Source organism: Ovis canadensis, chromosome 6, assembly GCF_042477335.2.
Source record: "Ovis canadensis isolate MfBH-ARS-UI-01 breed Bighorn chromosome 6, ARS-UI_OviCan_v2, whole genome shotgun sequence".
Taxonomy (NCBI): Eukaryota; Metazoa; Chordata; class Mammalia; order Artiodactyla; family Bovidae; genus Ovis; species Ovis canadensis.
Window position 1 is genome coordinate 19,874,141 of NC_091250.1, and position 27,238 is coordinate 19,901,378.

The 27,238-nt window shown below is 41.8% G+C and overlaps 1 protein-coding gene across 2 annotated transcripts in view; it reads left to right on the top strand.

The window, feature by feature from the left end:
* Positions 1-25,073, top strand: part of NDNF (neuron derived neurotrophic factor) — a 42,628-nt gene extending 17,555 nt beyond the window's left edge. For both annotated transcript variants that reach the window (XM_069592945.1, XM_069592944.1), the window contains 3 exons: positions 13,952-14,140; positions 21,525-21,649; positions 23,331-25,073. In XM_069592945.1, the coding sequence (XP_069449046.1) occupies positions 13,952-14,140; positions 21,525-21,649; positions 23,331-24,724 (1,708 nt within the window). In that variant the 3' untranslated portion in view covers positions 24,725-25,073. The remainder of the gene's footprint in view (positions 1-13,951; positions 14,141-21,524; positions 21,650-23,330) is intronic.
* The last annotated feature ends 2,165 nt before the right edge of the window (positions 25,074-27,238 follow it).

A 27,238-nucleotide genomic window follows, 5' to 3' on the forward strand; every position in this document is an offset into this window, starting at 1 on the left:
AAGCCTGCAGACCGCAGCTACTGAGCCTGCTCACCCTAGAGCCTGAGTTCTGCAGCAAGGGAAGCAAACCTAAAGAGAAGCCTGTGCTCCACAGCAAGAGTGGCCCCCGCTCGCCACACAGAAGAAAGCTGGGGAGCAACGGAGACCCAGCAGGGACCAAGCAAACAGTGATGATCTCCGTTCAGAAGATGTAATCCTTATTAAATTTGGTCCATCGGTCAATCAGTAGTTAGTGACTGCTTATTATGTGTATTACAGGATGCCTGTAAAGACGGCTCATTTTCCTCCCTCAGACTGGCACACTTCAGAGCTTGGCATCTGTCCCAGTGACCCACTGGGTCACATCGTTGCTTTCTCCACTGCCTCTTCCTGCCTGTCAGCGAGCACACAGCCTGCCTCTCTCTTGCCCACACCTGTGGAGTCCACCTTATCTTATCCCTCTGCCTTGGAATTCCTCTACTCTTCTGGTACTGTTCGCCAGAAAAGGGCCTGGGAGCATCTGCTAGGTGACACTTGGCAGATGTGGGTTCATTAGAAAGTTTTATTTTGTCTATGCATTTGGACACAGCTTATGAAGAGGTCTGGTCATATATGCCAAATTGCAGTGTTTTCTTGTCAAATATTCTTCATAACTTCTATATCTGTCTTCCTTGGTTTCCTGCTCACTTACTAAAAACAGCCCCTTACCAGAACTTTTGACAAAGTAATTGGCCTCAAATATCATGTGTCCTTCCTTGCATTCGAAATGTAAGGTCAAAGAAACAACTGCTGGTGTGTGGTTGTGGGTGGGTGTGTCTATGTGTGTGTGCGTGCATCTGTGCGCATGCGTGTGTGTGTGTTGCCTCTCCCCAGTGTGTGTGTGTGTGTGCATGTGTGTGTTGCCTCTCCCCAGTGTGTGTGTGTGTGTGTGTGCATGTGTGTGTTGCCTCTCCCCAGTGTGTGTGTGTGCATGTGTGTTGCCTCTCCCCAGTGTGTGTGTGTGTGTGTGTGTGTGTTGCCTCTCCCCAGTGTGTGTGTGTGTGCATGTGTGTGTTGCCTCTCCCCAGTGTGTGTGTGTGTGTGTGTGCATGTGTGTGTTGCCTCTCCCCAGTGTGTGTGTGCATGTGTGTTGCCTCTCCCCAGTGTGTGTGTGTGTGTGTTGCCTCTCCCCAGTGTGTGTGTGTGTGTGCATGTGTGTGTTGCCTCTCCCCAGTGTGTGTGTGTGTGTGTGCATGTGTGTGTTGCCTCTCCCCAGTGTGTGTGTGTGTGTGCATGTGTGTGTTGCCTCTCCCCAGTGTGTGTGTGTGTGTGTGCACGTGTGTGTGTGCATGTGTGTGTTGCCTCTCCCCAGTGTGTGTGTGTGTGTATGTGTGTGTTGCCTCTCCCCAGTGTGTGTGTGTATGTGTGCATGTGTGTGTTGCCTCTCCCCAGTGTGTGTGTGTGTGTGTATGTGTGTGTTGCCTCTCCCCAGTGTGTGTGTGTATGTGTGCATGTGTGTGTTGCCTCTCCCCAGTGTGTGTGTGCGTGTGTGCACATGTGTGTTGCCTCTCCCCAGTGTATGAGCGTGTGTGTGCACGTGTGTGTGTGCATGTGTGTGTTGCCTCTCCCCAGTGTGTGTGTGTGCACATGTGTGTGTGCGCGTGCGTGTGTGTGTGTTGCCTCTCCCCAGAACGTCTTACCACCTTTTCCCAACCTGAAAACTGAAATCAACCCAGACATCCAGCTCCTTCCCACCCTGGCCTATGTATCTTTATGTTTCTCCTTTTTCTAATACTTTATCCAGTATAAAAATTAGCTCTTAAAAACTGCATCTAAGATGGCCAACACCTCAAAAATTATTTGATGCCAGCTTGAAATTCTGCTTGACTAATCTCCTTTCTCTCTGATTTCTTTCATCTCTCCATTACTTATGTTTCATCCTTTTCTTGTGCCTAGGTTCCTATAATCAAGGTGTTACCTTTGATTCCTCACTCCCTACCTTCAGCTCACCTGCCCATTCTGTTGACCCTGCCTATTAAACATATCCTGAATCTCCCCACTCCTTTCCACCTCTGCCATGAGGTTTAAGCCATTAGCATGTCTACTGTGAACAACTTTAGTAGCTTTCCCTTCATCGGTTCTTTGTGCTCTTACAGAGATGAGTTTGGTTTTTGCTTTAATGATGATCCCTTCCCCCAAATTCATTTTCTATGTAATAGACACAGTTTTTCCTAAAACCATGAACCAGATCATGGTTCCTGGCCTGCTTAACGGGCTCTCCATCACACTCGGGATAGAATCCTAACCTAGTCATATGGTTGCAAGGCTGTGTGTGGTGTTCCCTTTGCCTTCATCTTTCCCCATCACCCACTCTATTCTGCGGTGATATCTTTTCCTCTCGGCAGTACCCCATGGCTGTGCCACCTTAGGGCCTTTGCACCTGCCGTTTCTGAGCCAGGAATGCTCTTTCCCCTGACATTTGTTTTACTGGCTTCCTTTCCTTTATATCTCAGAGTAAATGCCATTTCCTCCAAGAAATCTTCTCTAAATATACTATCTAGAGGACTTCCCTGGTGGTCTAGTGGTTAAGACTCTGCGCTTCCAATGCAGGGAGCACAGGTTTGATCACTCGTCAGAGCAGATTTCACGTACCACATGATGCAGCCCGAAAAATGAGAAAATATGTAAATAAATGTACATCTAGAGTAGGCATCACCACACTGTCTTTCCCACAGGCCTCTTAATTCTCTGCATGGCAATGAAAACCAGCCAGTAGTGTTTTCTTATTTACGCGTCTGTATAATGCTGTCCCCTACACTAGAACCCAGATTCACAAGGTCACCCTTGCCCCCAGAAGAGTGCCAGGCATGCAGCAAGGACTCATTGCATGTATGTTAAGGAACAAGACAGTGAATGAGTGATATGGACGTGACTGGACTCTGGTGTCTGGGTATGTAACTTTTGTCTTCATAAGCCGATTATATATTCCTAGGATATTTCTTTTGAATGCTCATATTATTAACCTGGTGGCTCAGACAGTAAAGAATCTGCCTGCAATGCAGAAGACTTGAGTTCGATCCCTGGATCGGGAAGATCCCTTGGAGAATGGAGTGACTACCCACTCCAGTGTTCTGGCCTGGGAAATCCCATGGACAGAGAAGCCTGGTGGGCTGCAGGCCATGGGGTCCCCAAGAATTGGACATGGCTGGGCTACTAACAGTTTGACTCTCACATTACCTACTTTGGTTTGGAATCTGGAGTCAGAATTTAGAAAAATTCTTATTCTTTTGAGTTTTAGCTCCTTTGACCATATCTTGTTTTTGGTGTCCTAAGAAATCTATGGAGTATCTTCCTGAAAAGTTCCTTTCCTGGAGCTTTTACAGGAATGTATTTTATAGGCTGAAATAACTGTAAAAATATCAAATTTGTAGCTGATATACTATAGTCCCAACCTCCAGTAAGCGTACAACAACCCACCTCTAGTGTGTTAATGATCATCTCCAGGAAAGGAGAATTGGGTTGGCTTGCCAGCAGACTTTCACACTGATATTCTTCTGTGCTGTTACTGGGGTTGTGGAAGCCCTTTCTCAAGGTTAACCTACAGCAGTAACCATTCAGTTCATGGAGTGGATGGCCAGGTTTCCATAAAAGCAGGCTGGTTTTCCTTCACTCTGTCCGTAGCGTGTTCTCTCTTGTCTGAGAATTAGATACAGAGGAACCCAAGTTGCAGTGTGTCCTGGGGGAGCCTCGCTCCTGCCCTGTGCTGCCGGCTTCTGTAAGAGATAGGATGGACTCACCCTAGATGGACCCACAGCTGCAGGGTACCTTGAGAGCAAGCCATCATCATGGATAGTTCTCCTGCCCACAGCGGATGTGTCTTAACTCTTAGTCTGCGGTTTTCCCCCTGAACCATGCTTCCAGGTCAGGTGACAGAGATTTTGTGTGGAAAAGAGAATAATGATTTTTGAAACTGTCTTGTAGCCTGTCTTGAAGAAATACTTGTCCTTGCCTCTGGGGTCTTTCTCCATGGTCTCAGGCACATGAGGTGACCTTTTAAGGACCCTCTTCAGAATTCATCCCAGGAATTTCAGTAATGGCTAAGAAACATAGGTTGTAAACCACAGGACTTTATCGTCTTTTAGCTAAGTTTTCACACCCTTTAGAAAGGTGCATTTTGCTTTTACAGATCTTTGCCATTAGTTTCATACTGATCTCTCTTCGCCTCTGCATAAGAATATTTTCTTCCTCACTTCTTGCTAGACTGCAAATATGTCAAGAAGAGAGGAAGTCTTGTACAAGTGGCATATCATTCAGCGTCCAGCGCATGCAGGGGCTCAGCTGACGTTTGTTTAACTCTTCCTGATGCAGCCCTCCATCGAATCAGCTCCCTGCCCTCCCTACCTCCACCTCCCTTTCCTGAGTCTAGTTCATTCTCCTCCTCTTACTTCCACTGAGTCCTATTCTCTCCTCACGAGTTCTTGGGGATTTTTCACTCCAGCTCTAATTAGCGCTTGTTTATAATCTCAGCCACCCTTTCCCTCTTGGTAGGTGTTCACTTAACTCGTATGCATAATTAACATCAACTCAACTCAGTGCTAAACGGCGGACCGGTATGGATGGGTAGTCAAGGTCCTTATACTTTCAGGGTATTTTTGGCGTATTTCAACGGCAGGCACTCTGCTGATCATATCCCATCTTCAAGGCTGATGTGTGATGCAGCTAGGTGCTGTTGGCACATTGCCACGTTCCATCAGCTGAATTTCTGTCGAGGATGGCGTGTGCCATTTATGAACAACTTTGGGGAACACTGCACAAGAAGTCATTTCCATTTTGTTGCAGATCAACAGGAAATAAGGCTTAGCTGCCAAACTAAAGTAAGAAAAGCAAGCGAGCATATTATTCCTCCCTTAGGAGCTTTCGTTATTCCAGGAATCATTAACTTCTGAGATAGTGAAAATGAGCCCAGCTATTACAGTTGTAACTACAGAGGAAATTCTGATTGGAGGAGGATATTTAGAATCTTGTTTCAGTTTTACTTTGCATTATCTTCTAAATTGCTTTTGAATTTATCATACCTTTGAATCACCTATCAGATGCATTTTAGGAGATTTACTCCTTCCTATGGTAAAATGAATCTGGCTTCTTAAAGACTACTGTCTATCTGTAGTACATTTATTTTGGCCGTTTCTATTGTTCATTATTCTGTTGGCATTCATGCTGCTGGAATACAAGGTTACTTCGTTTAAAACCTGATCCTCTTTCAAGCTATTCTTATTATGTAGGCTTGGCTATCTTTTAAAATTAAAGTGCCCCAGCCTTGGCCCTGCTATGAACTGCATACCATGAAGATCAGAGGGGAGGGGATGACAGAATGGAAACTTTATTCAGGTCTTTGGCATGTTTTAATTTTACATTGCTTTTTCATACTAATTTAATTTCCTTCCAGAATGAAAGTTGGCAATCATTTAGAGAAGTGGTAGAGGAGGTTGGACTCATTGCCACTGAAATGCCTGTGAAGGTCCTTAATCCATAGATTATTGATATAATGAACTCTTAAAACCCTTAATAATCATTCCACTCTGTAATGACAGCCCGCATTTAGAGAGCTTTAGCCTATGAATTCTGTGCCCAAGGCTGGCTCTGCTCTATAGAGCCACAGGAGTTGGAAATAGTGCAGCTGCATTTGAGGTTATCAGGGAACAGGAGCTTACCCAGCCAGGGCAGAGGACCACTCAGTGCTGACCGGGAGCCCTGGACTCCTACTGGCTGCTTTCACCCTTACCAAATATGAAAACATGCCAAACCGCAATATGCCCTGTTTCCCTGCAATTTTCAACCATAGCAGAGGCTATCTACATTTATAGGGACAACCAATTAATTTCAGTTAATATTCTCATTGTTTACAAAAGACAGGAGAACAAAACAGCTTCTGGAAATCAGTGGGGTTTTTTTCCTTTTTTTTTTTTTCTGCCTTGAGGGAGTCTGTAGATCAAGGATAGGCATTTTACTTTGTCAAAGTGCAAAAACAGAGCACCGCCCCCCGCCCCCTGCACCTCCCCCGCCCCACCACAACCCACCCCTCCTTGCTCACAGAGCAGATCCTGGCAGATATGGGGGGCCATTCCCCTGACCAAAGCTACATTTTTTTTTCTTTACAGCTAGATCAGATGCTCCAGATTTATTATCAGATGTGGCATGGATGATTCAAACAAAAACAAATGCCCTCGAGTTTAAAAATAGAAGTTAAAAGACTAAATGTTTGCACTTAAAAAGGAAAAGAACAGAACAGAAATCTCTGTGGCAGACCTTTCCTTAAAATTATCCTCACTAAATTATAATCATGCACTTTCCAGTCTCTGTAATTAAACATTAGATTTCATTTATTCCAGATGCATTTGTCTCAAGTAAATTCAGAATGCCCATCCTTCTTTTTGGTCATTGTGAATTTATTTCATGTTTGTGGCAGACACATGGTTGGGCACATTGGATAGTTTTTAAGTGAATCTTAATGACTCAATGAATTTTCTGATTGTGTACTACATGTGGCCTATTTATCCTGATGACTCTGATCTTGTTACGTTTTATACCATGTAATGTCTATAAGAGCTTGATGACATTTTTTACAACTATGTTCACATGTTCTACGGGAATTTGCAGGACCTTCGTTGGTGGGAAGGTGATGGAGGAACTTGCTTTTATCATGTTTCTCCTAGGCAGGTAGAGCTGTCGCTGCTGTTCTGAGGAATCCACAAAAATGGGAAAGGTCACGATACCTTAATTTGTATGACATCTTCTATTCAGAAAGCCTCGGAAAGTTCCATGAAAACCTGAAAGAATGTTTTATTTACCAGACTTGAAAATTTATTACATTAGTAAGATAATGTAACTAAACAGCAGTCTAAAAAAAAAAAGCAGTCTATAAATATGAAATGGAAGCTTTTTAGTGGTTTGAAATATCTCTCTACTCCTAAGACAAGATTCTCAATTAGGATTTGTGGTTAAATGCATTTAATACATATTTCAAAGAAGTAAAAATAATTAACCAGACTTATTTACTTATTATCCTTGTTTACACCATTTCCAATTGTACCTTTTCATTTTCACTAAGTGAATCAGTGGGTTAACCAAGTTGACTATGTAATTGGAGATAAATTTTGCAAAATGACAATGGAGGAGCTGCTACTGACTCCCTGGGGAACATACTATTTGCTTTTAGGCCTATTGTGGTTTTTTTGTGGTGACCAGGGTCATCCTGGGTTTTTAGTTAGTACATTGATAAATTGTTCAAGGTCCCTTAAATTTTTTTTTCTTGCTTACCACATGACCATTTTACAGTTCTCAAGGTGTGTGGGGAAAGGATATGCCAGGTCAATTTGACTATTTCTTTTAACTATACTGAAAGCCCTATAGAGTAAAAAGTTCAAGTTAATGCCAAAAATAAAGTCTTAGAATTCTTTCTGTGTCTTCAGTTATCCGTCAGCTGCTCCACTCCCTACCTCTTTTAGAATAATACAAATGCTTCCCATCTCTTCATTGGCGTTTTCTTTAAAACTAGTCTTCAGTCCATCTTCTGTGGTCCACTGTCCACTTTCCCTCTCTAGGGCCGGCAGCAGAGAGCCCAGCAGAGAAGGTGGGAGAGCAAGTGGGTGAAGCAGCTCCAGTCATCCCGTCCTCAGACATTTAAAGCAGTCCCTCTCCATCCTCCTAGAGCAGTGGTGCTCAGTCACGTTCCGGAGAGGGGGCAGCAAATATAGGAGTAAAATGTTGTGTATACAAGGTGCTTCTTTTAGAACCTCTGCTCATTTACTCTAACATCAACTTTGACAGTAAAGAACCCATGTGTCAATGCAGGAGAGGGAGAGCTAAGGGACGCAGCTCGATCCCTGGGTCAGGAAGACCCCCTGGAGGAGGGAGTGACAACCCACTCCAGTGTTCTTACCTGGAGAATCCCAGGTAAGAGGAGCCTGGTGGGCTGTGGTCCGTAGGATCGCAAAGAGCTGGACACGACTGAAGCGACTTAGCGTGCGTGCGGGGCGCACACACACACAGACACACACACCCCACAGCATCAACTAATGGGATTCATATGTGTCTGAATTATTTTCCTTAACTCTGTGTGTATATGTATCCTATAAACTAATAACATTTAAAGTTATTTATTTTTCAGTGTCCAAACCTCTGTCTTCCTTTCTATGTATTTCTAAGTATAGAATACATGATGCATCTCATTGAACAAATATATTTCAAAAATAATTTCTTTAATTCTAGGATGCATTGGAACTTCAAAGGATAAAACTGTTTCTCATCTCCAATATCTAAATTATAGTAATCTAGGTTAGAGACTGAGGTATATAAAATCATTAGGTCAGCCTCAGCCTAGGTAAGATAGGAAGGTGTGTGCCAAATATGGAGAAAGCCTCTGACCAAACAACAATCTCAGAGTTTTGGATTAACATCCATGTACCTGATTCATCAGAACTTTACAACTGAAACAGTTGAAGTCAATCTTCTCAGTTTAATAGGATAATACCACTTAGTTTTTCTGGGCTGAGCTCATTGTGCAACCAAGTTGATCACTCTGTCCAGCAAAATAAAAACACTTGGAACCATCTTAGCAATGTTCTACTTCTGTTGGAACTAGACCTTTGGTTGTAGAAACACAGCAAGATTTCCTGATGTGCAGACACATTTCCTGGATTACCCACCATATTACCCATTACAGAAGTAATAATTCTGAAAGAGAAATTCTGAGAAATATTATTTACATTAAACTTTAAACCTAGATGAGCTCTAGGTACCTAGAAGGAACACAAAGAAATGAAAGAAATAGTTATGCCATTAGAGGGCACTTTTGCAATCTTAGAAGAAAAGTCTGTTATAGACTGGCTTCAGTTCAGTTCAGTTCAGTTCAGTTGCTCAGTCGTGTCCGACTCTTTGCAACCCCAAGAATTGCAGCACGCCAGGCCTCCCTGTCCATCACCAACTCCCGGAGTTCACTCAGACTCACGTCCATTGAGTCAGTGATGCCATCCAGCCATCTCATCCTCTGCCGTCCCCTTCTCCTCCTGCCCCGACTCCCTCCCAGCATCAGTCTTTTCCAATGAGTCAACTCTTCACATGACGTGGCCAAAGTACTGGCTTACCCACGGCTTATTCTTAAGAATGTATTTTCTCTTACTTATTTAAAGTGACTAATTCTTAAGTTGAATATTTAAGAACTTTTTTTGGTAGAGAAAAAAATTCTATAAAATTTCATCCTTTAAACATATGCACAATATGTCTGCATAATAGTTTTTTGATTAACTATATTCAATGCTTCTTTTAAATACATTTTGTTAGAAAAATTCTGCCCATAACCTGATCAAATTGAACAAATTATTGGATTTCCCTAATAACTGAATATTTTTTTTTCCCAGAAGTAGACAAATGTGATTAGATAACATTCTGAAAACAATAATCCTATAGATATAAATTCCAGTGTTTGGAGAATCATTCTAACTTTTTTCCAGTTTTGTTCAAGAGTGATTGACATACATCCCTGTGTAAGTTTAAGGCATACAGCGGGATGGTTTGATTTACATACCTTGTGAAATGATAACCACAATAGGTTCAGTTAACACCCATCTTCTCCTGTAAATACAATAAAAATAAAAGGGAACATACTAATTTTAAACACTTTTCTGAAAAGTGTCTGTTTTGCCCATAACTGATGTACCAATTAAAACAGTTAAAACTGTTTCAGAAACAGAAAATGTGGCCTGATAAAATTTAAGCTGTGGAAATATGATATTTGTATAAAGAAAGCAAAAGATAAAGTTTAGTCTATTCTCTGTTGGTGATTATCTAAATAAAAATGTCTACCTGAGCCAGTAAAGTCAACAAGCCAGTAAAGTAATAACTTAACAAGTAAACGCTTGGGGTCAAGACCTGTAACGTGTTTGAGATTTTGCCCTCCTTGCAAGCTATCGAGTTAGCCTGTCATCATTTCATGGATGCAAGATGCCATGAGGCTCCTGGGTCAGTAACAAAGGGCTTCATTACTCAGAGCAACAGCAGGAGCCACAGATCCACAGAAGTACCATTTTCTGCCACTTGCCCCCTGACCCCCGAATCTCACAGAATGATGCAAAGGGGACCTGTGGCACCGGTACCTACGGTGGAGATTATTACAAGAGAGCAGCCCTGAGCTTAGCGAACTCGGGTTTTCATAACGGGTAATAATCACGCCTGCTCTTGGCCCCAGAAGTGTTATCTTCAAGGCTATGAATTACACAAACATCGTTGAAAAGATGGTAATCTGGAACAAAAGCAGTCAATTCTTCTGCTTCCCACCTATGCACAGACAAGTGCAGAGTCCCGTGGATAACTGTCTTTAACACTTCCTCTGCATAAGCCTATCATCTGAAGTTGTTCACTTTACCTAGCATTACATCACGAAGTAGCTGATGCTGAGGAATGTGTAATAATCATATTTACCACACTTTTAAAGTCACTCCTGAGACTTTACATTCCTCATACCGTGTTGTAGTCACTATGTGATCGTACTTGTCCAAGCCTCAATTTGATTATTTTTGAGGAGAGATAAATAATATTGCCTACACCATAGGGCTGTTGCTAACATTATATAATAGATGTAGAGCACTTAGAAGAGTGCCTGGCATGCATCACATACATAGCAAAATTTATTAATATTTTTCTTATTAATTTAAAATTCTTCTCTTACAATTAGCTGATTTAATAAGAGAAAGTTCCTCCATGGGAAGCTGAGGATGCTGGAAAAATTCCCACCAGTCATAACTAGCTAGCCCTCTAACCCTGGGGCTGACCTAAATATCCCAGATATCCTGGGGCATTGGGCAGCTTGTCCTGCTCAATTGTGTGCAGTTGACAGCTTTCAGGGCAAATACAGGGCTGAGGAGGGAAGGCTGCCCTTGAGTGGTTCTAGGGCAAATACGCCAGAGTATCTCACTCACAAGTGCTTCCCTGGCATGTTGGCTCTCCATTCCTAATAAGTATGGAAAGTCAAATTCTAACCATTTCTAAAGAGATGATGTATCTTGTTATCTGGACTCCTCTGCTAAAGTTTCAGAAATGCCGCTGCAAAGTAAACTGAATAAGTTTTCTTTTGTTGAAATAATGAGTATTTCTTTACAGGGTGTGTGCTAAATCACTTCAGTCATGTCCAACTCTTTGTGACCCTGGGGACTGTAGCCCGCCAGGCTCCTCTGTCCCTGAGATTCTCCAGGCAAGAATACTGGAGTGGGGTGCCAGGCCCTCCTTCAGGGGATCTTGCTGACCCAGGGATCAAACCCATGTCTCTTATGTCTCCTGCATTGGCAGGCGGGTTGTTTATCAGGTTCTTTATCTTTGCCACCTCTTTTACAGGAGCAGCTTATCAAATCCCATTTGGATTTTGCATTTCTGTTAGCTACCGGACAAAGGGCATCAGAAGGGGAGGGATTAGGTGTCATGAGTGGAGGTTCCATTCAGTTTTCTCTGCCATGTCCCTACTTATTTGGAATAGGTTCACTGAGTTTTGATTTTGATCTGCCAAGCCATCTCTTATAGATATAACGTTTGTCTAAGTAAGTCACGTGAGCTCCCATTAACACCTCCAGCCACACTTGGGCTCCCCTCCTTGACAGTCAGCTGGGTATCTAAGAGACAGATTATTTAATGAAACTTAAAGAGGGCTGCTTTTATTCCTAAAGTGAAAGTGATGCCACTCAGCTGTGTCCGACTCTTTATGACCCATGGACTGTAGTTGACCAGGCTCCTCCGTCCATGGGATTCTCCAGGCAAGAATACTGGAGTGGGTTGCCATTTCCTTCCCCAGGGGATCTTCCCAACCCAGGGATTAAACCCCAGTCTCCCACATTACAGGCAGACTCTTCACCGTCTGAGCCACCAGGGAATCTGCCAGCTATTTGGGAAGAGGATTTTAGTGCTCAGTCGTTGTCCATTTTCAGATTTTAGTAAAACCTTCCATCCAAACCATTCATAAAATTGAGGTCCAGAATGTGAAGTGAATTGCCTAAGATTACAGTTCTAATTAGGAGCTGAGACCAAAAAGCCAACTTTCTTAACATTCGGTCATTCAATCTCAATACAATTGAGAAATAAGGATGGGAAATAAGAACCTCTATTGCTTTCTTGAGAGAGATTATAAAGGATAAATGTTTGGGCTTTGCAGTCAGATTCTCCTGGGTTTATATCCTTTCTCTGCTTATGTTAAAGGAGGTTTGTTCTTAGATAAGGCTAGTACATACTTCATAAGGTAACTGTGCAGATTAAATGCACTAGTGCAGTTAATGGACTTAAGACTGTGTTTTGCACATGCAGGTGGGTATGCTCAGTCATATCTGACCAACTCTTTGTGACCCTGTGAACTGCAGCCTGCGAGGCTCCTCTGTCCATAGGATTTTCCAGGCAAGAATATTGGAGTGGTTTGCCATTTCCTTCTCCAGGGGATCTCCCCGACCCAAGGATCAAACCCACATCTTCTGCATTGCCGGCGGATTCTTTACCTCTGAGCCACCAGGGATGCCTGCATATTTTGCACACAATAACTCTTAAATACTGCAGATATTTTATGTGGAAAATTGCAGACCAATGATAGATAACGACTTTTGAAAAAGCAAGTTACATGAACTTTCTGAGCAAGCAAGCTCACTGGGAAAAATTACTTCTCAAACTCTTATTTAAAAAAAAGAAAAGCAAAGCATATTCCCCTCAAAAAAATATGTTCAGTTGTATGCATATATTTTTGGTAGCCCTCAAAGAAGGATAAAATTAAAGTCAAGTGATGGTTTAAGTAGAAGTGACCTCATAGCTATAGCAGTGGCCTTTTAGAAACAAAACTGGCATTCAAATCATCTCAAATTATCGCAAATATTTGCATTTGACTCTCGCACTATTTAAAGTACTTCAATGTAAAAACAATATATTTCCCTAATGCTTGAATTTGCTGACGTATGTTGTCAAAGAGATAAGGGAAAACAACTCCTTTCAGAGGTTTTTTCTGAGGAAAACTGGCACCAAATCCTCAAAGAAAGCAAAGCCTTTCACAAGCACTTGACGTGAAAAGAAGCTCACCTGCCTGAAGCTTTCTGTTGGGAGAAGGGCACACGCAGAAGGTGGTGTCCTTGAAAACGCCCCTCCAGCAAGGTGCCCTAGAGGGTGATCCACGACTGTTTATGTTTTTTAATGGAAAGTCAGTGATTAATGCCAAAATGCAACTCAAGGAAAACACTAGACTGGGATGGTAAATACATAACTCTGCTGGAGATTAAGGCAGCTGACCTAACTACAGAACTTTCCAATGGTCTTTCTTGATTTAAAGTGGGAATCCAAGCCTGCTTTTTAATATGGTGAAGGTTTATATATAAATGTTGTGTTTAAGAGTCTGGTAAATCTGTAATACCAGACACTGGCAAATAGCTCCCCTTGTGATTTTGGACAAATTGTTTCACCTATAAGAAAATTAAACTTACAATGTCTTAAAATCTCTGATTTATGAAAATTTGATTTGCAGACTAAGAATATTTCTATATATGTAGGATCCTTAGTCACATTTTAAGGAAGAATAAAAATAACCATGCAGTGGTAATTTTCTGGTTCTCAATGGGTCTCTGTGATTTATGTCAAATTTCAAGCTTTGAGACAGTTGTATGGAGATATCTATAGTGACCGCTTCTGCCATACTGAAGGGGAGATTTTCTGTCTCAATACCCAGTAAAGTTAATTCACCAAGGGTTCTTTTGTTTCAAAATCTGTTTAGTAACTGAAATTCTGGTGAATTCATCATCAACTCAATGAAATACTTTGAAAAACAAACCAGCAAAGTTGCCCTCAAGCTCATGTGTATGTATCCAAAGTACATAATACAGTTCTTTCTGTGGAAACCAAAATAGTGTTAACCATCAGAAAGTTTGCAAATTGCCCAATGTTTTGCCTGTAGAATTAACATAAGCAATTATTTTTGTCGCCCCAGGATGGTGCCTCTCCACTGGTGTATGCTGTGGCTGCTGTTACCACTCAGCTCAAGGACCCAGAAGTTGCCTACTCGAGATGAGGAACTCTTTCAGATGCAAATTCGAGACAAGGCATTTTTTCATGATTCGTCAGTAATTCCAGATGGAGCTGAAATTAGCAGTTATCTCTTTAGAGACACACCTAAAAGGTATTCTCCCTGCAGTACTTCCTTTATCAATAAACTCAGAAAGGGTGTCTCTAAAAAAGAAAGTAAACTTTGAGACTTACTTAGTTTAGATTATTTGCAATCAGTATCTGAATGAAAGTGAAAGTGTTAGTCGCTCAGTCGAGTCCAAGTCTGTGTGACCCCATGGACTATATAGCCTGCCAGGCTCCTCTGTCCATGGAATTCTCTAGGCAAGAATCCTGGAGTGGGTTGCTATTTCCTTCTCCAGGGAATTTTCCTGACCCAGGGATCGAACCTGGGTAACCTGCATTGCAGGTAGATTCTTTACCATCTGAGCCACCAGGGAAGCCCAGTCTCTGAATAGCATTGTGTGTTTTTCTCTAAGTAAGAAAAAAAAAATGGTAGTGCCACTTCTAGTCACCAGATAGCTCTTTGATTCTCACTGATTGTGATCTTTTGGGTGGAGAGAGCAGATTTTCTTTTCTTCTGGGTGGTAGGAAATTTCTAAGTATGACTCTGGAGGATAAATGAAATTATTTAATACATGTGATTCTTCAAGGGTTTGCATTGTCTTATAAGGATATTTCTTTGATCAATATGATAGGGTTTTGAAAGCATCAAACCAAACAGTGATGAACTCATTTATCTTCATGCCAACATCAACAAAGTGAGTTCATATCATGCTTCTAAATACTTTGACCTTTAAAAATTACATATCAGTTCAGTTCAGTTCAGTCGCTCAGTTGTGTCCAACTCTTTGCGACCCCATGAATCGCAGCACACCAGGCCTCCCTGTCCATCACCATCTCCTGGAGTTCACTCAGACTCACATCCATCGAGTCGGTGATGCCATCTAGCCATCTCATTCTCTGTCATCCCCTTCTCCTCCTGCCCCCAAACCCTCCCAGCATCAGAGTCTTTACCAATGAGTCAACTCTTTGCATGAGGTGGCCAAAGTACTGGAGTTTCAGCTTTAGCGTCATTCCTTCCAAAGAACACCCAGGGCTGACCTCCTTTAGAATGGACTGGTTGGATCTCCTTGCTGTCCGAGGGACCCTCAAGAGTCTTCTCCAACACCATAGTTCAAAAGCATCAGTTCTTCAGCGCTCAGCTTTCTTCACAATCATACATACATACATACATACATATATATATATATATATATATATATATATCTCATATAAACTACATATATTTAAAGTTACTTATTTTGCAGTGCCCAAACTCCTCTTTATCATATTTCAAAAACAACTCCTTTTAACTTGGGGTGCCTTGGTATTCCAAAGGTTAATACTATATGTCATCATCAACAATTCATTTTCCAAAGATTGAGGTATAGCAAATCATTAGGGCATTTTTCTCTTGTCACTTCAGTTTTGATTGACACTAAGAATGGAAGGTGGTTCTCCCCTTCTACTGAGTGGCAAAGTCATGTTGCCATCTGGACAGTCTGAATGAGAGTAAATAATAAGTTTACTTGTGACTGATGTGACCTGTTGTTTGGGTATCATTTCAGCACCACCTGAATGAAATTATTCATTTTAATGAAGGTAATAGATTAGGAACTGATTTGTCAGTAATACATAAAATAATTATGGCTCTTTCAAGGAGATTCATAAGAATAAATAAAGGCACAAAATGCAGGGATAATTACACTGAAAAAACTTGATGTCTTAGTATTTACAGAGATTTAGTCTGTGTAAACAGGGGAGGGCAGGGAAGGCAGTTCTAATGATTCAAATTAGTCTTAAATATCAGCTGAATTCATGCCAAACCATTTTGCTTTTTATATCCTTTTGTCTCTTGAAATATTTGAGTGAATGCAAATTTTTCTTTAACGATTTCTTTGATTTTCCATATGGACTTGTACACTACTTTGCAGCATTCTTGAAAAGACAACGTTCTTTATTATGTAATCATATCACTTAATCAAATAAATAGTTTATCCTTCATCTTCCAGTCTCTTAAAAATTAAATAAGTTTTGGTTTTAAGAGCTGTCTTAAAATTACATTTTTTTCCTTTCAAGCAACATGTTTTTATTATAAGATGTTTCAGAACATCACATGCTCCTTTCCTCCCTATGTTTTCAGTCTGTTCATTCCTTTGGTCTTTTCTTCCCCACAGACAATGATTGGAGACTTTGATATCTACATTTGGATGTAATGGTAACTTACACTAGTTAAAGAGTTGAAGCCACAGTCATTTCTAGAGCTAAAATATGTGACAGGAGATACGCACAGGCATTGTTGATATTACAGCTAAAGATGAAATTCCAGATAAGGTTTGGCAGCAGAGAACAGCAAAAGAAAACAAATTCATTAATTATTCTTATGTTTATACATAAATTCCAGAGTCTAAATGGTTCATGGAGTGTTTATCCCTCACTCCAGCATTATAATTTGGAGCATATTTATCACATTTCAGTCTCTCTCCCTAGCCAGTGAATACCTGAAGTTTGTAAATCATATCCTATCATCTCTGATTGCAGCTCCCTTCCACAAGTGTGCTGTGCATGGTAGACAATACATGTTTGTCAAATTGCTAAAGTTTATGCAGATTATCTTTTATCCCTAAATCATAAGTGTTTCCATATGAAAATGTTGACTTAGAGGGACTCCCTGAAGTTTTATATGTATAATGATTACCTTGTGGAATGCAGGCATTGTTTTCTTTGTTATTGGTTGCTTATGGCCTGTATTCAAGTTACTAAGACACAGTTGCTTACTTTGGGAAACAAGCTACTCTCTTGACTGAAATGAGAAGAGAAGATAATAAATGAACTTGCACATGGGTTTCAGCATGGATTAGCTCCGCCTCCCACATAAAAATCAAAAACAAAAGCAGAAAATTTTGAATACCTTTTATATTACATGGTGCTAAAGAAATTATTTTGTCTTACCTAATTCTCTGTAATGTAGATAGGTTCACTTGTGTTTATGTGCTTAACATCACCTATGCAACCTGGCCAGAGGAACAAAACTCTACTGTCTGAATCTGACTGAACTGAAAATTAAACCATTTGGCACCCATCTTTATGGATGCTTAAGGTACATAAAATCCATACTGTGAACAATGCAATCATCTAGTTATTTTGCCTGGACGATCGTCTATCTTTATTCTGAACAAGTCGTTTTTACTTTTAGAGGGGGCTTCACTCTATTTGTCCTTCTACGGCCCTAACTCCACCCTCCAGTTCCTAATTCATCTTTGCATAAGGGTAGCGAGAGCATATATTTCCATTCAGATTTTGTATCTTCAGGTAGATTCTAAGCATAGGTATCCTCAGGCTAGAATAAGGTGGGTGTTATGATTCTTCTGTTCTATTTATTCATTTAGTAGTTTACTCATTAAACAGGTTTATCAAGACCTTCTGCATGCAGAAATCTGTGCTAAATGCTGGCAATAAAATGACATGGAAAGGGAACCCTAAATGGGCCTTTGTGGGGAAAATGACATAAATAATATTACACAAATTAAACAGGTGCCCCAAGTGAAAAGTGTAGGACACTCAGAGTATGTGAAGAACCTGAGCCACACCAGTAAGAGAAAGTGAAGAAGTAACAGAGAGTAAGGGCATGCACATTAACTATATTTCAATTAAAATAATTTTTCATATATATTAGTAAGGACTAAAGGGTGTGTTTCAGGCAGAGAAAACATCCCAATGGCTCAAAGATGGGATTGAGTCTGGAAAACAAAAGAAGCTCTATGTGGTCCAAGCACAGAAAGCAAAAGGGATGATGACACGGCAGTGACGCTGGCAGAGGTCCCCCCACTGAGGAATGTCAGGCTCTCTGACCAGTTAAGCACTTTTTTTCCAAAAGCAAACAGCTAAACCTATTCGTTAATTAATTCAACAAATATTTATGAAGAATTATTTTGTTCCCTAAGTTTTGAACCAAATGTTCTGCCCTCTTGTAGTTTGCATTCTAGTCAGGAGAGGTGGAAAATTTTTTTTAAAAAAAGTAAAGAAAGGCATATGTAATACATCAGCCAGTGATAAAAGTGCTTTGAAGAAAAATGAAGAGTAGGAGGACTTCACGAGCAGGAAGGTAATATCTTCCATAAAGAGTCAGAGGAGGCCTATGGTGAGATAGTGCTTGAGAAGGGAACTGATGCAGTGACTGATCAAATAAGGTCAACAGCTAGAGGATGAGCATCCCAGGTGGCGGTTATTCAGTCGCTCAGTGGAGTCCTACTTTTTGCCACCCCGTGGACTGCAGCACACCAGGCTTCCCTGTCCCTCACTATCTCCAGAGTTTGCTCAAACCCATGTCCATCAGGTTGATGACATCATCCAACCATCTCATTCTCTGTTGTCCCCATTGCCTCCTGGCCTCAATCTTTCCCATGATCATGGTCTTTTCCAATGAGTCAGTTCTTTGCATCAGGTCGCCAAAGTATTGGAGTTTCATCCCCAGCATTGGTCCGTCCAGTGAGTATTCAGGGTTAGTTTCCTTTAGAATTGACTGCTTTGATCTCCTTTTAGTCCAAGGGACTCTCAAGAGTCTCTTCCAACACCACAGTTCAAAAGCATCAATTCTTCAGCACTCAGACTTGTTTATGGACCAACTCACACATCTCAGGTGGAGGAACAGCAAGTAAGAGGCCCTGAGGCAATAGTGTGCCATAAATATTCCAAAGAGAGCAAGGAGCCGAGTAAAGAAGGGAAAGGATGGAGGAGACAAGTTTAGAGGTTTGGTTGGGGACCCAGATCACGGCAAGTTCTGCGGCTTTTACTCTGAATGAAACAAGCGCTTGGAGGGCTTGCAGCAAGTGTGTTCAGATTTAGGCTTACAAGGATATCTATCACCTTCTGGAAGGAGGTAAATAAACTGAGGAGCTCAAAGTAGAAATAAGACCATTCAGAAGGCTACTACAGTGCTCAAGAAAGAAAAAATGATGACTTGGATCTGATGTTAACAGAGAAAGTGGAACAAAGTGATGGAGTCGCTATGTTTCAAGACGAAGCCAAGAAATGTCTGCTGATTCAGTGTATGTGGAGTGGAAGAGAAAGAAAACATCAAGAATGACTCTAAAATGTTTTCCTGAGCAACTGGAAGGTTAGGGTTCTCATTTACTGAGAAGAGACAGACTGTAAGAGAGGCTGATTGGGGGAGAGAATGAAAAGCTTGGATTAGACACCCTAAGTTTGAAATTTTCAGTATTATCTAAGGGGAAATGGCAAGAAGATTTGGTTTGGTCACTAAGTTGTGTCCTATTCTTTGCAACCTCATGGCTATAGCCCACCAGGCTCCTCTGTCCATGGAATTCTCCAGGCAAGGATACTGGAGCAGGTTGCTATTTCCTTCTCCAGGGGATCTTCCTGACCCAGGGATAGAACTTGCATATCCTGCATTGCAGACGGGTTCTTTACCAGCTGAGTCACCAGGGAAACTCAGCAAGAAAATAGTTGTTTCTAAAACTTAGTTAAGAATTCAGGCTGCAGCTTCCCTGGTGGCTCAGTGGCAAAGAACCTGCCTGCCAGTGGGGGAGACAGGTGTTCGATCCCTGCTCCAGGAAAATTTCACATGCCATGGAGCCGCTAAGCTCACATGCCACAAGTACAGAGCCAGCGCCTTGGAGCCTGGGAGTTGCAACTGCTAAAGCCCGAGTGAGCCAAAGCTCAAGGCCGTGCCCTGCAACAGGAGACTCCACCTCAGTGAGAAGCCGGTGCTCCGCAGCAGAGTGTGCTGCAACTAGGCAAAGACCACACACGGCCACAGAGACCCAGAGCAGCCACAAGTGCATCAATTCAACTATATGAGAAGAAAAGAATTCAGGTGACAATTTAAATCGGGGGACCATTAACATACAAGAGGTTAAAGCTGTGAGCCTGGGTGAGCTCACCCAGGGCATGAGCATGCCAGAAAAGTGCTCCGGCACAGGTCCTTGGCTCACCTGGCAGGCTAGACACCAGGGAGGGGAGAGGAGCCACAGAGGAGGCTGACAGAGCAGACGGACGTGGGGGTCAGGCGGGAGAAGGTGTTGGGGTGCATGTGGAGAGAAGCAAAGGCAAGAGATACTGAGGAGGTACCATCTCTAGGAGGTGAAACCAGTGAGGAAACCCCTGTTTCCTCCCTTGCAAGATCATGGGCTTTGAAAGATAAACGTAATCATCTAAATTATTCAGAGGAAGAAGTATAGCATTGTTATACATAGGTAATATTTATTCTCCCTAAAAAGTTTTTTTGAAACCATCATTTAAAAAAATCTAAGAAGAATGTGTAGAACAGAATGCTTTAATCTTTCAAAATGTTGTTTTAAAATCACTCAACTCTTATGATACGCTCAGTTGTGTCCAACTCTTTGTGACCCCATGGACTGGAGTCCCCAGGCTTCTCTTGTCCATGGGACTCTCCAGGCAAGAATAATGGAGTGGGTAGCCATTCCCCTAGCTAGAGAATCTTCCCAACCCAGAGATTATAACCTGAGTCTCCTGCACTGCAGGCAGATTCTTTACCGTCTGAGTCACCAGGGAAGTTCAACTTTTAAAATCACTAGGTTATTTACATTAACAGAAAATCTTAGTGATAGAGAAATGTGTCTTTCCACTGACTAACACAGTAATCTTTACCTTTTAAAAATATTTCTCAAATGGTGATTAGATAGCTCTCTCCAAAAAGATAAGGAATAGTAAAGCTGTGAATAAAAGTCACTAACATAAAAACCTGATGCAAAGAACTGGCTTATTGGAAAAGACCTTGATGCTGGGAAAGATTGAAGGCAAAAGACGGGGGCGGCAGTGAATGTTAGAAAGCATCACTGACTCAATGGACATGAATTTGAGCAAACTCTAGGAGATGGTAAAGGACAGGGGAGCCTGGCGTGCTGCAGTCCATGGGGTCACAAAGAGTTGCACATGATTGGTCGACTAAGCAACTGAACAACATCAACAATGTAAAAACGTGAAGACACTGTTATTTTGCTAGAGATCAACATGCATTCCAGAAGGACATAGCTGTAAAAATGATCTCTTGGAATACTTAGTGCCTTAAAGTACCCTCCGTATCTTATAAATTTATCACTGAATTTATGGGAAATGCAGTACCTGTAGGGTAATGTCCCTGGAAATTCCTTTGTTCTGACTTACATTGCACTGGCAGGGCCTGAGCTAAATAACACCCCCAGACTGGGTTACTGGTTTGTTCTTAACCCAAGTAACACGCAATCAACACATTTTGGTTCCACATCTAATTATGTCATACCATGTTGATGGTAAATCTGGTTGCAGAACTTTGGGCTATGGACTTGCACAGTTAATGCTGAAATATCATGATTTGTGTCAGATAGCCAGTTTGATTTTCTGTTAAATGAACACAAACCAAGTGATTTTTCCAGTAATCTTGGTTGTTCAGTGTGAGGGTAAGTTGTCACCGTCTGAAGTGGTCCACTCTCACACAGGTATTTCTTTGTGGTTGAAGAGGACAACACTCCACTGTCCGTCACAGTGACGCCCTGTGATGCGCCCTTAGAGTGGAAGCTGAGCCTCCAGGAACTGCCAGAGGAGGCAAGCGGGGAAGGCTCTGGTGAGTACCCCGACAGATCTGGTCCCAGACCTCTGGATGGATGGATGGCTGAAAGATAAGAGACATAGAGCCTTCTCCTCATGAGACAGAACTGCATGGATGCATAGGAGAAGTTGGGCATTGGGGAAGGAGGTGTGGGAAATGGGGATGACATCAGATGACTGTGATTTGGTAAAAAAAAAAAAAAAAAAAAAGATTAAGAGAGACAGGTGTGGGGACTGAAGGTACAGGGAAAGGCAAGAGGTTCGGATTGGCTTCCCTGGCTGTGGTTTGCAGTCCTGCCTGAACCTTGGAATCACCAGTGGGGCTTTAGATGCTGGATCCTGCCTCAGAGGTTGTGATTTAAATGCCTTGGTGTGTGATCTGGACATTGGTGTGTTAAAAGCCCCTATAGGTGATTCTAATATGCAACCAGGAGGAGAGTATCTGATCTCTGGGGAGTAAAGGGTAGATAGGAAGAGAGAACAGAAGAGCATTTAGGACCGCCTGAAAGTCCAGGATGAAAAGAAAGTCAGAAGGAGGAGTCGGTTAGGCATTTAAGGAAGATTCAGATGATGGAAAGCAAATAACGAAATACAAAGAACTGAGTAGAGTCTGTCTGAGGCCCTGGGTTGATGCTGCCCACAGCACCCCCACCCTCACCCCCACCCCCCACTTAAGGGGCAAAGGCATCCTAGCTTTAAGTAAGGCTTGAGACTGATGATGTGACAGGATGTTAGCAAGCTGGATATTTACAGTGATGCGGGAACTGTAATTAGGAAAATATTGAAAGAGCATATGGGGAGTGATGAGACAGATAGAGAAAAGGAATAGTCATGTGACGATTGTGTTCATCACATGGTTCAGGACTATGAAATTCTACATACCTCACTCTCAACCTGTGCTCGGTTGGAAAAGATCTACTTCACTCTGGCTATGCAGTCATTTTCTGGGTCCTCTCACGTCTGTGCACACTGATATCTGTGTGATATCTGATAACAAAATTAAGCAAAACATTTTAGTTTCAATGCTTTCCCTTCATTCCTCCTGCGCAAGTGTTCTACACATTGAAAATTATATCCTCTTACTGGTGGTTTATAATCTAACTCTAATGAGACTGTCCAGTCCTACAAACAAAAATGAAATTAGTGAAATGGCTAGCCATCCAAGTGCAAACTGGTAGAATCTTTTTGGTAAGCAGCTTGACAGTAGGGATTAGTCTCTAAGAGATTTGCAGTCTCTGACCTAAAAATTCCACTAATTGGAGTCTATTCTGAAGAAATCATTTAAAATCAGAAAGCCTTACATATATAAGAGTATTATTATAATGCTCAAAAGTTAACCAACTGTATTATTTCTATTATATAATAATAAATGAGGAAAAAGGGAGGTTTCTCTATACCTCTCATGTACCAATATACATGATAATAAATGTTGTAAAGTTACAGAGAAAAATAGAATAGTATCAATTGCATGAAACACGTAGAAGAAAACCTGCTAGAAATCAAACTATTAATAAAGAACTGTCTCTGGATCATATAATAATGGAAAGTCTTTTTACCTTCTTGTATCTCCCAATTTTCTACAGGAACATGTATTCTTTTTATAATGGATAAAAACTAAATTGAATTGTTGTACAAACACCATTTAAGGTCGTGCACGTGTCCTGACGTGTAGCCTGTGCCTCTTTTGTGTCTTGCAGGTGATCCAGAGCCTCTAGATCAGCAGAAGCAGCAGATCATTAATGAGGAAGGCACGGAGCTATTCTCCTACAAAGGCAACGACGTGGAGTGTTTCATAGCTTCTAGTTCTCCATCTGGTTTATATCAGTTGGAGCTTCTTTCAACAGAGAAAGACACGCATTTCAAAGTGTATGCCACCACAACTCCAGAGTCTGACCAGCCCTACCCTGAGCTGCCTTACGACCCGCGAGTTGATGTCACGTCCCTGGGACGCACCACTGTCACCCTGGCTTGGAAGCCGAGCCCCACCGCCTCGGTGCTGAAGCAGCCCATTCAGTACTGCGTGGTCGTCAGCAGGGAGCACAACTTTAAAAGCCTCTGCGCGGTGGAGGCCAAGCTGAGCGCCGATGACGCTTTCATGACGGCCCCCAAACCCGGCCTGGACTTCAGCCCTTTCGACTTCGCCCACTTCGGGTTTGCTTCGGAGAACTCCGCTAAGGAGCGCAGCCTCCTGACGAAGCCTTCCCCCAAATTAGGGCGGCATGCTCACGCCAGGCCCAAGGCGGACGTTCAGAAGGTCTGCATAGGAAACAAGAACATCTTCACCGTCTCGGATCTGAAACCCGACACGCAGTACTACTTCGACGTTTTCGTGGCTAACAGCGACAGCAACATGAGCACAGCTTACCTGGGCACCTTTGCCAGGACCAAGGAGGAGGCCAGACAGAAGACGGTGGAGCTGAAGGACGGGAAGGTCACCGATGTGTTCGTTAAAAGGAAGGGGGCCAAGTTTCTCCGGTTCGCCCCAGTCCCGTCTCACCAGAAGGTCGCCTTCTTCATTCACTCTTGTCTGGACGCTGTCCAAATCCAAGTGAGAAGAGATGGGAAGCTCCTCTTGTCTCAGAATGTGGAAGGCATTCGGCAGTTTCAGCTGAGAGGAAAACCAAAAGCCAAATATCTCATCCGCCTGAAGGGAAACAAGAAGGGCGCGTCCATGCTGAAAATACTGGCTACCACCCGGCCCAGTAAGCAGTCATTCCCCTCTCTTCCCGAAGACAGGCGCATCAAAGCTTTCGACAAGCTCCGCACCTGTTCTTCAGTCACGGTGGCTTGGCTGGGCACCCAGGAAAGGAACAAGTTTTGCATCTACAAAAAGGAAGTGGATGATAATTACAGTGAAGACCAGAAGAAACGAGAGCAAAACCAATGCCTGGGCCCAGATACGAGGAAGAAATCAGAGAAGGTCCTCTGTAAATATTTCCACAGTCAGAACCTGCAAAAAGCAGTGACCACAGAAACAATTAAAGGCCTTCAGCCTGGAAAATCTTACCTGCTGGATGTTTATGTCACAGCCCATGGAGGGCACTCGGTGAAGTATCAGAGTAAAGTGGTGAAGACCAGAAAGTTCTGTTAGTCACCTCGTATGGAGATGTATCACGTAGAACTTCAGGAGAGACAGTCACGTTAAGCAGGAACTGACTACTGCTCCCCCAGCTAAGACAAGTTGTGACCTATACTTGTACTACGGAAGGAAGGGTATCAACGGGTGTATATCGGACTTTATGTAACTAATTGCTGGGGGAGACTTGTTCGAGTGTGCCCCAGTGGTACCACGTGTGTGGCTGATGTCCGCTGATGTCAGAGAGGACGTCTTTAAGAAACTGCCATCCCTTGCTTTGACCACTGCATGGACTGCTTCTAAATTATTTTATTACCTAAAAATTTAAAATATGCCATTCATTGCACACAGCCACAAATGAAAATCATTCCTCTCAATAGATGCTAGGATATATATATATATAAATATATATATATAAATTATTTTATAAAGTCTTGTTTCAAATGTCAGTGTTTCTATGATTGTAAACTATTCAGTTCTTTTCCTGTTAAAGTACAGATCTAAGTATATTGAGTGGACAGCTCTTTAGTCAGTTATATTGTTATTGTAAATTCTTATCTGTTGAGTAAAATGTTTAAATACTATATGTATCTCATGTACAAAGTTGGCATACATTATATTCATGTATATAAAATTAAAGATATTAGATTATATACTGATCATTTTCCCAAGTAGCAATCTTGGTGTATTCAATTTCCATTCAGTCTCCAAAACTGCGCCTTTATGTAATTTGGCACCAGATTTGACCTTTTTCTAACAGAAGGCATGCTGCATCTCTCTAAACTTACTGTGGCATTAGAGAGTTACTGCAGCTTGTATTTTGATTTTGAATAGGAGCTAGCTGTTGAGACTTGAAAGCATGCCAATGGACTTAAAAGGACAAGCCCCGAATACTGTAGCTCGGGACGTATTCCTTAATCACCTGAAATACATTACCTCTATTTAAAAAATAAGCATCTCTTTTAGGATATGACAAAATTTTCCAACTGCTTGAATGTTAGCAAAATAACTGTTTTGATTTCTAGTGGAAGCGGCAGAGCAACCATCAATTACGACTGTAATGAGAAAACTAGAAGCTACTGTTTTGTAACATCAGCGGTCTCATGCTTTTAGCTTCGATTGTTCACGAATCTTTAAGAAGTAATTTAGATTAGATATAAGGTAAAATGTGGGCAAATCATAATAGAAACATTTATCAAAATTTCTGCGCAAGGAGCAGTTTCAGATAGTTTCACTCTCCACAGGTTCTACGCGTGAGGTGTCATGAGAGCTTTGAAGGAGTCACAGGAGTCTGGGGTTTAAGTCAACCAGGCTGTGTGGCTTCAAGTACACCTGTTACCCTCCATTGTCCCTCTTTCCTATTTATAATTAGGTGTGGTAGCTTTGGATAAGATGATGTTCTAGGATACCTTCTATAATATGACATTGTCTTTTGTAGAATTCTGTGATTCTAAATTACAAGATGTTTCTGTAACTACAAGTGGGGCAGGTGTACTCCTTAGCCGCACCTCTCACCCACATGCTGGACTGCCTTTCCCATGGTGGGCATGCATGAGCAGCATTCCTGGGGAGTACAGTCACTCTGGCTTGGGGAGCAGAAGTGGTGGTCTTTATGAAAAGACCTCCTTAGCAGAGAATATCCCCCCTAAAAATGTGTCCTCTAATTCGTGAGTGTTAAGGTATCAAAACAAAATGTACCATATTTGTATGAAGCAGTTTGGCACCTGAAATAACTTTTGAAAAGGAAGAAAGAACACATCCCCAATGGCTACATAATTAACCACCTTGAAATAACTTTAAAACTGACACTGTCTCAGAGATGGTCTATCCTAGGTTATAAATTCAGTGCATTTGGAAGGAGAATCAGCTTTCTCATATTATTCACAAATATGTTATTATAAAGCAGTGTGCTAAATGGGACTACAGTGAATCAAAGAGTTATTGTAGCTTCTGAAGGTGATGGGCTTAACTCTCAGATATTGCTAAAGGCCTGGGAACCAGGCCAAGTCAATTTAACCAAGCCTTTACTTTTCAGCCAACTGGAATGGTGGTTTCTATATAGTCTGGATATATCAGAAAATTCTTTCATGGTCCCAGTGAAATTTGGCCTTTTAAAAATTATTGGAAAATTAAATACACATTGTGAAACTTTTTTCACTCATAAAGGAAGAGAGAAACCTATTAAAAATAAAGCTCTCTTATTTCCTGATGTGTTTAGATTTTAGGAGCATTCAGGTGAACTGAGGACAAGAAAGAAAAATTTGTTCTTAATTAATAAAAGAACTAGAACATAGCTAATATGAAAGCACCATCTTTTTTCCATTAAGCTCCAGAATAGCTATATTGAGAACAGGGCATTTAGAATCCGAAGGACAGCCATAGTGTCATGGAGGAGAAGGGATCTTTGAGGATATTTCATTCAAGTTCAGTATCTTTATTTTTTAGGCTCAAAAATGAAGACCAGAGAAATGAAAAGAAATTTCTCATAGTCAAAACAAGTAAGTGGTAGAATTGCTTCGACTCCAAAAT